General features: G+C 39.1%; 1 protein-coding gene across 6 annotated transcripts in view; it reads left to right on the top strand.

Annotated features, from left to right (window-relative positions):
• Positions 1–11,232, top strand: part of MAP7 (microtubule associated protein 7) — a 109,583-nt gene extending 98,351 nt beyond the window's left edge. For all 6 annotated transcript variants that reach the window (XM_058021478.1, XM_058021480.1, XM_058021479.1 and 3 more), the window contains 6 exons: positions 152–253; positions 533–583; positions 680–737; positions 3,172–3,319; positions 8,432–8,658; positions 9,400–11,232. In XM_058021478.1, coding sequence (XP_057877461.1) covers positions 152–253; positions 533–583; positions 680–737; positions 3,172–3,319; positions 8,432–8,658; positions 9,400–9,410 — 597 coding nt within the window. In that variant the 3' untranslated portion in view covers positions 9,411–11,232. The remainder of the gene's footprint in view (positions 1–151; positions 254–532; positions 584–679; positions 738–3,171; positions 3,320–8,431; positions 8,659–9,399) is intronic.
• Positions 11,233–13,063: the final 1,831 nt, after the last annotated feature.

Genomic DNA, 13,063 nt, shown 5'->3' with positions numbered 1-13,063 from the left:
GCACAATTCCATTTGAAAAGATTTTTGTTGACTTGCAAACCCCAAGAGTGTGTTTTCAGGGTGTTGTAGACACACATAATTATATAGAGTATAAAACTTGTCATTCCTCACTTATTTTTCCTCTCTGCTTTTTCTTTTATCACCAACACAGAAAGAAGAGGAAGCTCGCCTGCGGGAAGAGGCCGAGAGGATTCGATTGGAACGTGAAAAGCATTTCCAAAGAGAAGAGCAAGAGCGCTTGGAAAGGAAGAAGGTAACTCAGTCCATGCAGACAAACTGTGATTGGTTGTGCCTTAGCAGTCTGTTTCCACCTGAGCAGTAGGAAGCAAATGATGTAAATGTGCTCTCAGAAAGGCTGCAGTCCTTATTGGCCTGATGTGACAATGAAGGGAATATTGCCAACAGTAATAAATAATTCAGTTTTTGCAATAAACAGATACAGCTGATAAATGACAAGCAGTTGTGGTTTGGGAGAGAGATATTCAAATTAATGCCACCAAACATTATTTTACTCCTTTACATTTCATTGTAGAGGCTTGAGGAGATCATGAAGAGAACTAGGCGTGTAGAAGCTGTAGATAAGGTCAGTGCTGCTACTTAACATGTGTAAATGTTGAACACGTTTCTGGTTTTTTCCCTAGTGCCATTCTTAATTTACAAAACTGTGCTTCCTTTGTAGAAATCCAATGACCAGCAAAATGGACATATATCAAAGGCAAATATTACTGGAGAAGCAGGTATTGTGTTTAACTGTGCCCTGAGCACAACAGGTGAATAAATGCCTACTGAGCACAATGATTTGAGAAACAGTTCTGGAACTTGGCACACTAACTGCAGTAATAAAAACTATGAGAGGAATATAAATGAAATCTTAATAGACATTAATTATTTAGGCTTTCTGTATAGGTAGTTAGCCGTTACTAAATGAGTCCAATGTTTTAGCAACTTTGTCACATTGGTGTTTAGCAAAAGGAATTTTCTTAATAAGTTTAATTACTTATATAGTGAAAAGAAATTCTTTTGTGGTTTGGATCACAAAATAAACTGATTCTACATTTTGTTTTTTATATTATTTTAGATGTGGTTGTTGCAGATTTAGTCCACTTTCTTAAAAGATTATTATTTCTTGTTAGTCATTACAACAAAGCATTTATTGTTCTAAATATCTCCCTGTGACTTCTTTCTTCCACACCTGCTGTCTTATTCACTTGGTCTTTATTTCTTTTTTTGACAAAATTGAGCTGCTATTAAAGCTTAGTCTTGTCACACTCACACTCTTATGCTTCCCTTCTACTCCATTCCATTTCTTTTTAGGTAATCTTCTATATAAGAATATATTTTTTTTTCCTTTATTATATACTTATAATAAAGGAAGAAAAATAAAATATCGCTTATATTCAGCAATCACCAGGTGTGAATTAGCACTGTTTAAAGATACTGAAGGCAAGCTGTCAAATGGCTTATCCTATTGTAGCATAACATATTAAATGACATTAATCTTTTTCTCCTTTGTATTTGGGTGGAGTAACAGGGAAGAGAGCAGCACTGACTGATGGATGACTTTTTTTCTTGATTTTTAAAGTCAACACTTTAATTAGTACTGTCAGGAAGCCTTTTTTACACAGATTTCATTACCTGTGTTTCTTTGTTTACATATTATCTCAGGGGAAAAAGGTTTGTGAGCTACTGATACAGGACTCATCTGGGATGCCATCTTTGTCTTTGAGCAATGTTGAAGTTGTTATAAACCATTTAAAGAATTCCTGAAACTATAAAGGCTTCCACCACCGTTGGCTAGTGCTTTCCCTCTAGAGACAGACAAAAAGTAGTCTTCTATCAGTTTCCTAAGGCAGAGGAAACTTTGGATCTCCATTTCCTCAGGCCCAAGGGAAGGCCAGAGTCCTTGAATGACTGAATAAAGAGAAAACTGCTCTCAGCCTCAGGGCTGCTCTGCTGTTTGACTTTGCATTATCTATATGTCCCATTGAGTTAAATGTATATTCCAGCCACATAAATTTGCCTGACTCTCCACAAACAATTTGTTTTTAAAATTTTTTCTTAAGTCTTACTGTTTGCCAAAACCTGAGGAGGCATTTATGGGAATGGGCAAATCACACAATGAAAAAAAATCCATCAGCTTTTTGTCATTTGTTTGGCCTCTGCTTCAAAAATATGAGATTGTTCCACATCTAAATGTTTTTTCCTTCTAAATGTTAAAGCAAAAGTATTTTCCTGTTATTCAATTTGTAGAAGCACAGCAACCTCTATTTCTAGTATCTTCCATATAAAAGCTGGCCAAAGGTCACACTAAGACATTCATTATAAAAATCTTTACCCAGACATTTGGAGTACAGTGAAATTGAGCAGCTGAAGGAGGGGCTTACCAGATGAGGTTTTAGGTAATGTAGATAAATGTGTCCAAGCCTATGAATACTGAATTGTCCTTGCAATTACTGTGGCAGATGTTAGCAGGGTGGGGTGCAGTTGCTTCCTCTTACTGACCTGAATATGAATAGAGGGATTCTAAATACAATGCAGAAGGCTGTAGTTGTACTTTAAAAGAAAGCCACAAGGCAGGCCAGAAACATGTATTACGTGGTCTTGGCATGAGGGACAGGGATAATCTCATTTTATGTTGCTCTCTGCAATGTTTTGTAGTAATCATTTGGTACTTATTAAAAGAAGTGTCCTTCCCAATGGAGATTTTTTTTTCTTTATTTCCTTTTCCTTTTCAGTTCCATCCAGTCACTGGAATCAAGAAATACCAGTGTATGGAATTAGTAATATCCAAGTTTTGCTCTATTCCATTCTCTATTGCTACTTGAAAAGTGCCAGCATAACATTCTATCAGATATCAGCCTCTTTTGCCCACTGGCTTATATGTTGGAATTGTGCATATGATTGTAAAATGTTTATTCTTGTTCACAAAGCTATGGCTTTGAAATCTGACTTTCTGACATTTACTTTGGACCTGAAATGGGGTTTGTGTGCCCAAAAAGCTGACAAAGGAGATGGAATTGGGTAGAGGGGCGGGGAGGGGTGTGCGAACCCTCTATTTTTTTAAAACTTAACTCGCTTTAGCTGTGCTGGCTTTTGTAGAAAATATTTTCCCCCAGTCTACGGGGCAGAGGCTGCTGCTTGGTTTAATGCAACGCTGTGTTTCTTGCCCAGTCGCAGGCAGCCCTGCGTGTCCCCCGGAGCCGGCAGCAGGGCCCCCGCTGCAGCACGCAGCGCTGCCAGCCCCGCACAGCCACAACGGGAGCGCGGCCGCCGGCGTGTGTGGGGAGCCTCCGCACCAGCCCCCCGGGAACGTGGACAGGTAAAACACTGCCAGGTGCCGTGAGGAGCCCTGGCTGGGGACAGGGCTGCCGGAATGATAAATCGTATTCACATCCGTGAGTTCGTTAATGAAATAAGAAGCAACTGTTCAATCTGCCTTTTATCTTTTCCTCTGTTAAGGAAAGAACTTTATCACATTTCAAGGAGTAGTAACTGATTTTTGCTAAATGATAGGGAAGAAATTTTTACAAAATAGAGCATGTTCTTTGCAGTGTTTGGAACAATGTGTTTGGCAGCAGTTATTACATATATTGAAACTTAATGGAAAGGGAATTTTTTCTGTTTCTTTCCCTGAATTAAGCTTATAAAACCCACTCTGGGCTTGCACTGCTTTTCTTAATTCAGATAACAAATACTGTGGTTTTCAGCCTAGATGTTTTGGTTTCTAAACTGCTTGAAGTATTAGCAAGTGGTGATGTACATATGTCCTTTGTGTGTGATACAGGATTAGTCACTTTGGTTATGCATTTTAAAAAAACACTTTTGTTCCTCATAAGGAGTATTTGAGGAGGCAGATATTATAGATTGGGTGCTCTGTAGCCATGAAGCAAGCCACTCTGAGAAACTGTTGAAAAGCTTGAAACCTCAATATTGAACTGAGTGACATCTGTTACATAAGCATGAGCTGTCAGTTATTTTAATTTTAGTGATGCAGAAAGCCAAATAATCTCGCAGTCCTTTCATGTTTTATGTAGGTAGTGCCAGAATATGCATGGAAAAACTTGAATGTGGGAAGCCATTGTGCAGTCTGTAATGGACAGTATGCTTCAGGGTGTGATTGGCACTAATTGAAGAAGGAATTTGCCCTTTCTCGATCCCTCCATATGCCTGGGGGATCTTAGCCTGCTGTCATGCTGACAAGGATGCTCCTGCTGAGGGAAGTTCTGTCAGTGACACTGAGGTGCATTGGATGAGCTGCACAGAGCTGCCTCATAATTGTCTTGGGCAGCTATTAAAATGTTAATCACTCTCAGCCTTACAAGCACCTTGATGTTTGAAATATAAAATGTTCCACACTAATGAGTGCTGTCCTGTACCATTATAATCTGCGTGGGAGGAACCTCAGAATGACCACAGTGAAGAATGAATAAATGAGATTGAGGAACACTGACAAAAGTAGGAAGCACATGTGGAAGGGAAAACTGGCATGCCAGGTTGGAATGTGTCCGCTTCAGAGGTACATCTACAGTGACTGGGAAGGTGAAGCCTGAAGCACTTGGTAGTGTCCCACAGATTTTTGTCACATTTTAAAAGCCACAGGTGCCAACACCATTGCTACTGTATCTTGTGTGCTGTGGTTGTCTGGCATCCAGATACCCCTGACATGGTGGCACACACAGGGGAGTGGGTGCAGGTTGTCTCTTGAGTGAGCAGCTCACTTTGGCCCTCAGCAAGATTTGTATTTTGTCTGAAAAATACTTCTTCATGTTTAAACGACAAGAGTGCTGAGGATTCTGACCAGAAGTCAAAAAGGTGTTACCTGGGGGATTTGTGTCATGTGCTTGTGTGGGTGAGAGGCTGGAGTGATGCAGAACCCTACAGAGGCCTAATCCATAGCCCACTTACAGATTTTTTGCTTATACTCCATTCCCTAATTCTTTGCCCAAGATTCTTTGCTACTTCTTAGAAAAAGTTATTTCACTCCACTGGTTTATGTTGACAGCACTTTCCTTATGGTATTTACTCTGTAATTCCTCTTTTCTGTGCTGTTTTCTACAAACACTTGCAATGCAGTGCAAACACCTCAGTGAGTACAGTTCACCTCATGTGTCTCCATCCTGGGTGCATGGAGCTGGGTCTGGGCAGGTTAGATAACCAGTTTTTAGAAATATACAGTTGGTCTGTGTGATTGCCTTCATATCTTGTCCTGGAAAAGAAAGCTCCTCATTGCTGGCTGGTTTCAGTGCTGTTGTCTCAGTGGATTAAAAATAAGCACCATTTATTTAAGTAATCCAGAAGTCTGGAATACATTTTGCTGTTAATGTCTATCTATGTCTCCTCTGCAAAAATCCTCTCAATAAATGGGGTATCTGACATTTTCCTTCAGATCAGAAGTAACAGCTGTGAAAATGGTGTTTTTCAAAGGCCTGCAAATCCGTTTTTTCCTATTCAGTGTTGATTTCTGATGAATGATCGGAAGCAGATATACTGAATTCTGGCTTTCTTTATTTTTTAGTCTCTTCAAATTCTAATTTCAGGCTGTGTCTACATAGAGTTTTGGCTAAAATTATCTACAACAGATATAATTTTCAGTAATTTTAAATGTTTGCATGTTCCAAATTCTTTAATTAAACTGGCTCCCTTTTCCCAACATCCTCCAGTCTGTCTTGTTAATATTGATGTGTCCAGGTCAAAATGTGAAGCTACAGAGATACTTTTCAGCTGCCATGGAGATGTCCTTCAGATGCTTGCAAGACTGTTATGTTTGGAAATGCATTCTCAACAACTTAGGCAACTTTTTCTCCCTCTATTACATAAGTGTCTTGCTACACGCACACTTATGGAATATGTTAGAATGCCAAAATTATCCAGTTCTTTCTGCAATCTTGTGTGCCTGAAAAGGATATCTCTGGTGTTGCATTAGACACTTAGACAACATTAAGAATGTAACACAAGACAGTAAGAACAGCTGTAGCAGGTCAAAAACCTTTTCTCTTTTTTTGTGTTCTTTGTTTTAATGGCCTGTAGCACAACGTAGAGGGAAAAAAAAGAAAAAAGGTAATTACCAGGAGATCCTCTGGCCAATGAAGGGTTGCTAAGCATTGTGGTCCAAATGCAACCATAGGCTCAAGTAGTCCCTAAGCTGCTAATTACCAGAAGCTGAAGGGCATACCAATCTCCTAGGAATTCATCTAATCTCCTTTTGAGCTTGTGGCCTCTAAGATGTCCACTGGAAATTAATTCCACTCTTCTGTTTCCCTTGTTTAGTCTAAATTTGCTCCTCCAGTCCTTAGGTGGATCAAGCAGCATAGAATCTAGAAAATTTTATACCTCAAAATTTAGAATATTTATCGTTCTGATTTCCTTTTCTGTACCCCCTTTGTGATTGTAGACTCCTCTGTCTCAAAAGACATTATTCAGGTCTGAATGAATTATGCTCTAACTCCATGTGTAATGCTGGCAATGCCATGGCACATAAATATAAACGATGAAGAATTATTTATTCACTAAGTCAGCTGATAAATTGGGTAGAAAAATTATGTTTGCAGAAGCAAAAGGGTTCTTCATTGCTCTAATACTTGTTGAACTACTGCACTGTTTGATTTGTATGAATGAGCAGTTGCTCTCTTTCCACCTCTTTCTAACCTGTTCATCAAACTTGGCTTCTTATCCTAGTTCTGATATGGATATTGGCAGTATATGGAGATAAAGTAAATAGCAGGATACCTTCTAGTGAATAATGAACTAATGACCATACATGACAGAGCAGCTTTTAATAGTCCTAAAGCATTTCACTGATTCTGGTCCTCCTCTTACACGTGTGGGTCTTTGGCACAAAAGGGTGGCACCGAGCAGGGTTTCTGTGCCTGCTCTCAAACTCAGTGCAGTGAAACATATTTTTCACTTTGAAATTTGCCCAGCATATCCACAGATGAAAAAAAGGGGAGTGCCTTTCTGAAAAAGAACTGGTGATAGTTTGAAAAACTGGGAAGGCTTGATATGAACACCAGCATGTGATTCTCACAGGAAATCTGAGCTTTGGATAAAAAGACACTGCCACTTTCAAAAGAGCAATGATTGTTTTTTGTCTCTTGGGGAATACTGTAAAACAATTCTTTAATTGTTTGTGCAAAGCTGTACAAAGAAGCTGGCAAATGAAAATATACTGTCTGCCAATTACAAGCAGGTTTCTTTTTCAGACTAGTAAATGTGCTGTCAGAAAATAAGCCTGTGAAGCCAAGCTGCCTTCTGAGAAATGGCCTGAGGAAATTGGTAGCCAAGTTTCAATCTAGGAAAATTGTGTCTGTGCCTTTGTGGCCAAAACATTTCCAAACAACCTGAACAGTTGCAATGGGGCCAGACAGGGAATAGGTATCCAGGATTGCCAGGATCTAACTGTTTGAGGGCTTTGGGAAGAACCTGTGAAAGATCGCAAGATTTTTGAGTATTTGTTGAGCACTTGCTCTTGCCTGAGGAGCTTATGGTCCCATTACTGTCATCCTGTTCACTGAAGTAGCACCTTAGTTTCTCCTCTCTGGCAGAATAGGACATGCCATCTGCAGAGTCAGAAGGATTTGACGATGCAGCACCTAATAAAGGGGTTGGGAGGGGAGGCCCAAGGCTGCAAGAGGTGAGCAATATCATCTGGGGACAGTACATGTAAATGCAGAGTGTCTGTGCTTGTGCTGCTCTGGATGGGGGAGATGTGCAGGAGCTCGCTCATAATGGACCTTTCTCACATGGCAGATGGAAAACGAAGGTCCAGATTGATGAGGGGTTCTGGGAGAGGGCTCTTTTGGCTTGGATGATATCAATAGGAGAAGTGTGGAGCTGGGTAGTGCCTTGGAAATGGCCCCTAAGATCTTTTATGAGAGAAGGGAATGAAAGGAGCACTATATTGAAAGGGGAGTTTTTTCTCTGGATAAGTGGCATATAGAAGAAGCTGCTCCGAAACTGGTGGCAGAAGAAATAATAAAAGATCCAAGAAGTAATAACAGTGATCTTATCCAAGGGCGATTACATTGATTTGCAATAAGAGGAAGGGTACAACAAAGGTTATGAGATCTGAAAAAGATGTTAGGAGCTGTAAATTGCATTATGTGGGTGGTTCCAGGTAGTGGTGGTGCTGCAGAAATTTCCTTGTTGATTCCCATTGCAGTTGCTTCTCAGACTGCAGTGTCCATCCTGTAGTTCTGGCTATCATGTAACCAAAGGTAACTACTATCCCACGGGTTTGAGGGAAGGAATACCAAGTACTTGGCTGCAAAACCATTTTTTCCTACTGTGGTAGAAGCATAGTTTTGCTTTCACTGGCTAAAAGAATGCTTGGGATTGATGCAGACTTCTCTTCCATTTGTACTACTGCTTTGAGGATGACTAAACTTCAGTTCTGGATAAAGTACCTAAGGAAAAATTGCTGTTTCTCTTTCAGCAATCTCAATCCAGAGGAGAATGCAAATGAAAATGGAATGTCTATGCAGAATGATAATTTTGAAGAGATCATGAACCTGCCTATTGGTTCTAAACCATCCCGGCTGGATGCTATGAACAATGATGGAAGCAACAGTCCCGAAATTCCTTTGAATCCAATTCTAGCCTTTGAAGAAAAGGGCACTCTTTTGCCTCAGGTAGATAGTGTTCAAACACATCAAACAGCAGGTAGGTTTGCTGTGGTTCACTAACACTTGTAATTTGTTGTAATTGAGAGAAGTCTCAGAGCTATCAATCAGCTTATATTGACAAGCTTATTCATTTAAGGATTTTTGAACTCTATTTTTTTTTTAATATTTAAACTCTGTTTAAATTTTAAATAAATTTTATTTGTTTAAATTTTAAACAAATCTATACAAAGGGCACATCTCTTTGCAAAGCTATGCATGCTGGGCACATACAGATGCAGTGCAATGGTGGTGAGGCCTTATCATTTGCTGGATGAGGGCTTCTCACATACGCTTTACTTTGTGCCCTTTGGAGTTGCTTGGAAAGGTTTGCCCTGTGCTTTCAGGCAGAAGTGATAGGTGACAGCTGCTGCTCTGACCTTATGATCAGCAGCTGGGTTCCAGTTTTGCAAGTGCAGTGCTTGACATGCACATGCAGAAGGGGAGTAACTACTTCTTAAAAACTACTTTTTGAAATTCTGGATGTGCTTTCCTCGTCAAGTTCTTGCAGGCATCGAGGGATGGTTTCCAGGACACTGGGTTTTTCTGAATTACATCATAACTTTGCAAGAAAGCTAGGTAAACAAATACTGATTTAGCAAATTAAATTGGATAGCACTGTATTTTTCTCTGGCCTAAAAATGTAAGGAAAATCATCTCACATTAAAATAATTGCATAAACACCTAACATTTTGAAGAAAGAATTGCCACTCTGACCTGTCATATTTACGTTCTGTTTTAGAAGTGATCTGATTGTTTCTTCTGAAGAACCAAAGGTGATATGAGCATCTCTGCAGTCAGTGGAGTTTCTTCCATGCTATGAAGGAGTGTTTTATTTTTTCTCTCCAGTTTTTTAAAGATTTCTTGAATATCTTTTTTGGAAGGACTTTAGTAAAACCAGCAGAAGAAATGAGGGGAATAGACTTGGATCACCATTCTAATAGCTTTCATCACTAGAAAAATCATGCTTCATGTGCGTTACTTAATATGGCTATTTCCAACAAGCTTTTTTGTTAGTAAATGAATATTTCTGCATTCCTTAAGACACAAGACACTGGAATCTGAAAGTAACGGGCTGATTTGGGTGGTGGGACTGATTCTTTTTTGTTTTTAAAAAAGGTGGGTGTTGGTTTAAAAGGCATAATTGTAAAATTGGCAAAGAATCTTTTACACTTTATGGTTCTAATACTTGAAAAATAAATGCCTCATTGCTCTACAAGTAGAGTTAATGGGGTGTTTTATTTAAACCTGTTGGTTTAAATGTTATTGCAGAGAACTCTAATTATGGGGGCAAACTATAGGCTTCTGTATCAGGTTCTTGTAAATGTAATTCCTACAGGGACATTCTGTAAATTGAGACGTCACTATGATCTTCTCACATTTTCTCTAAAAACACAAAACAAGAAAGGTTTTAAAATGTGAAAATTTGAAAGCATTATTTTTTCATGGACAAGAGGATAACCTATTGTTCTCCTAGATGATGTATTTATGAATTTTGCTCAGTACAGAAATAAATCATTTGATTGAATAAATTAGACAAATGTGGTGAAAAAGATACTGCAAACTTGATTTTTTTTAGTTACATCCATGTTCACAATACTATAAAAGATGTGTATGCATATGTGCACACACGTGTGCAGACATAAAAGGAATTACCTTGTTCTGAGTCCTGTAAATTGCTGCTGTTCCCAATGATGGAAGACTTTTCCTTTGCCTTATCAGACTTTTGAAGACTGTGTGAAACCTGGGATATTTGAGTTTTGGATGATGATGCAGGTTCAGGGATTTTTGGGGTTTGCTCGTTTCAGAGCAAATGGAAAATGGTCATTGTGCTTTTTTATGTAGTGTGTGATTTTTATAAAGCAGTGCAGCTTGAGTGATAAGAGGAGCGATGCAGGTTGCTTTCTCTTTAGTTTGATGCCGATTTCTACTGTCATTCATTGTTCCATCCCACACTTTTGGTTGCTGTTGTGCAGAACTGTAAAACCTTGCACGTTTTTGTGCTTTGCTAAACAATGCTGTTGGAGGCAGAGCTCGCTCTGGGTGTTTGCGTTTGCAGCATCGCCAAAGGCTTGAGGCATTGCTCTCTGAATCAGTGAGAAGATCCTTGGGTAGGGAAAAATGGAGGTTCATGGGCTCTCAGTTCCTGCTAACAGAGAATTTTCCATTAAGATTCCTGCACTTGCCTCTGGTGAGCACTGAGCGAGGCCTCTAGGAAGCTGTGCAGAAGGTCTGTGCTAGCAGAAGAGATCCTCTGAGACAAAAGCCGAAGGATTTTTGAAGAAATTTCTGCTGCTGCCGAGTGTTCATCTTATAGAGGAGATGGGACAAAAGCAATGGAAATAAAATGAAAGAGACTTCATCTGCCAGAATATTTATGGAAGGGAAAAAACAGCCATTCAGTCAGAGTGCTTTCAATAGTAACTTGTGACACAGTAAAATGAATTGGGTTCCTTTCTTGCTTTCTTTAGTTTTCCATGTACATAGCCACAATATTTTGAAGTGTCCAAAATATGTAGTTTTTCTTTAAAACTATATATAGCATGTAAGTACCAAATAAAACTTGTTTGAAATATTTATTTCTACTTATATTTTCATTTTCTCGCATAATTGAAGCAAGAGTCAATCTCTGATAGAAAACTGTTCTTGCTACTCATGGTCTGTTTAAAATTTTGCTTCAGATTTTCTCTAATTTCTTTACTGAAAATCAGTACAGAGTCACTTGCAACAAGAAGGAGAGTAATGAAATAGGCAGTTACATTTAGCTTCAGTTTTAAGTCTTAGGATTCATTTAGGATCGGGTTTAAATTGTGTTGATCTTGAGCTATTTAGGATTGGTTATAAATTATGCTGGTCTATTTTTGGGGAGACTTCAGCACATTTGCTTCACTGTTTGTGGAAAAATGGGCTGGCTTTATTTCTCACATTTGCTTTTTTTGCTTTGATTTTTTTTTTTTTTTAAAGCAGGGCTGGATTAAAAACAGTTTGTCATTACAGTCAATCCAGGTTTGCTTCAAATGAGAGCAAGAATTTCCTGTTTCAAGGGCATGACATACAATGTAAGAACAAGGGAATTGAGAGTAGGTGTATGAAATTTTAAAAAAGGATTTAATATTGAATTTTTAAATCTTTTGGTTAAGCCTCTTTTAATGCAGGGAAAACAGTTTCTCTTCTGTTTAGTGTTGGTTTTGACAATAAAATATGGTATGGGAGGAAGGCCAGCTCCTCTGCCTGCTATTGCAACTGGTTGTGTTGTTTGTACCATGAGGGGTGAGGTGGAACTGCTCTGTGAGGTGCAAGTAGCAGGTGCAGAGAGCTGTTCTGAGGGCTGGGAGCAGCAGCCTTCCCCAGCAGAGAGCTGTGTGCTCGGGGCAGGCTGAGCTCTGTGCTCCCATCTCCACGGCACGGCATCGACGCTCACAGGGACGATGCTCTGTGAGTTATTTCAGGACATCACAACTGCTGCATTGCTCTCCATTAGCTCTGTTTGCTTCATGTCTTTTATCTCCTCACTCCTGATGAAGAGTCCTTTGTTGTTTGTTAGCTTTCTTGCTAAGACATTGAAATAATGTTTGAGATTACCTAAGAATACAGATACAGGACACATTCTAATATCATTACTTAATATTGCACTGTTTCTTTTTGGAAACTGATCTAAAATCACCTACAGGGGTAGTTTACAGTATGAGATGTTTTTGTTCCCAGGTGTGTCATTCAGCCAGTCCTTTGTTTTAGAAAGTCCACCTGCCCAAGGCTGAGCACATGGTTTGTCACATGAGAATTCAAAATAGAATTCCTGTCATGGATAAACATTGAAAATGCCATACTGCTTTATCCAAAGTTTCTGTCTACCATGCAATTTCATAAGGCCTTTTTACTGCACTGAGTGTTGTTTTGGTTGGTTTTACTTTTTTTGCTTGTTTGTTTTTGCTTTGTTTTTTTTGGGGTTTTGGTTGGTTTTTTTTTTTTTTTTTTTTTTTTTTTTTGGAGGGGAGGTGCATTGTTTTGTTCTGTTTTTTCCCAAACAGTACCATTGGAAAGAACTTGCAGATATTAAAAGAAATAATTATCAAAAATGCCTCCCTCAAGCACCAAAATTAAGTTCAGAGATTTGAGCCATAATAAAATGGAACATTGAGCTCTTAACTGACAGAATAACTTTTTTAAACTACTTTTTTAATCTCACTTTTATAGCATGTTTGTACCCAGTGTCGGCTCTAAAGCTCCACATGCACATAAGAGCTATGGGATGGTCAGAAGTGCCTCAAAAGACAGTGTGCTGCTTTTGGCTGGGGTAGAGTTCATTTTCTTCACAGTAGCTCAAAGGAGGCTGTGTTTGGGTGTGTGCTGAACACAAGGCTGGTAACACAGGGATGTTTTAGCTACTGCTCATCAGCACTTGCACA

This window comes from Melospiza georgiana, chromosome 3 (genome assembly GCF_028018845.1).
Source record: "Melospiza georgiana isolate bMelGeo1 chromosome 3, bMelGeo1.pri, whole genome shotgun sequence".
Classification (NCBI taxonomy): Eukaryota; Metazoa; Chordata; class Aves; order Passeriformes; family Passerellidae; genus Melospiza; species Melospiza georgiana.
The sequence above is the reverse complement of the archived record's forward strand: the minus strand, read 5'-3'. Positions and strand labels throughout refer to the sequence as shown.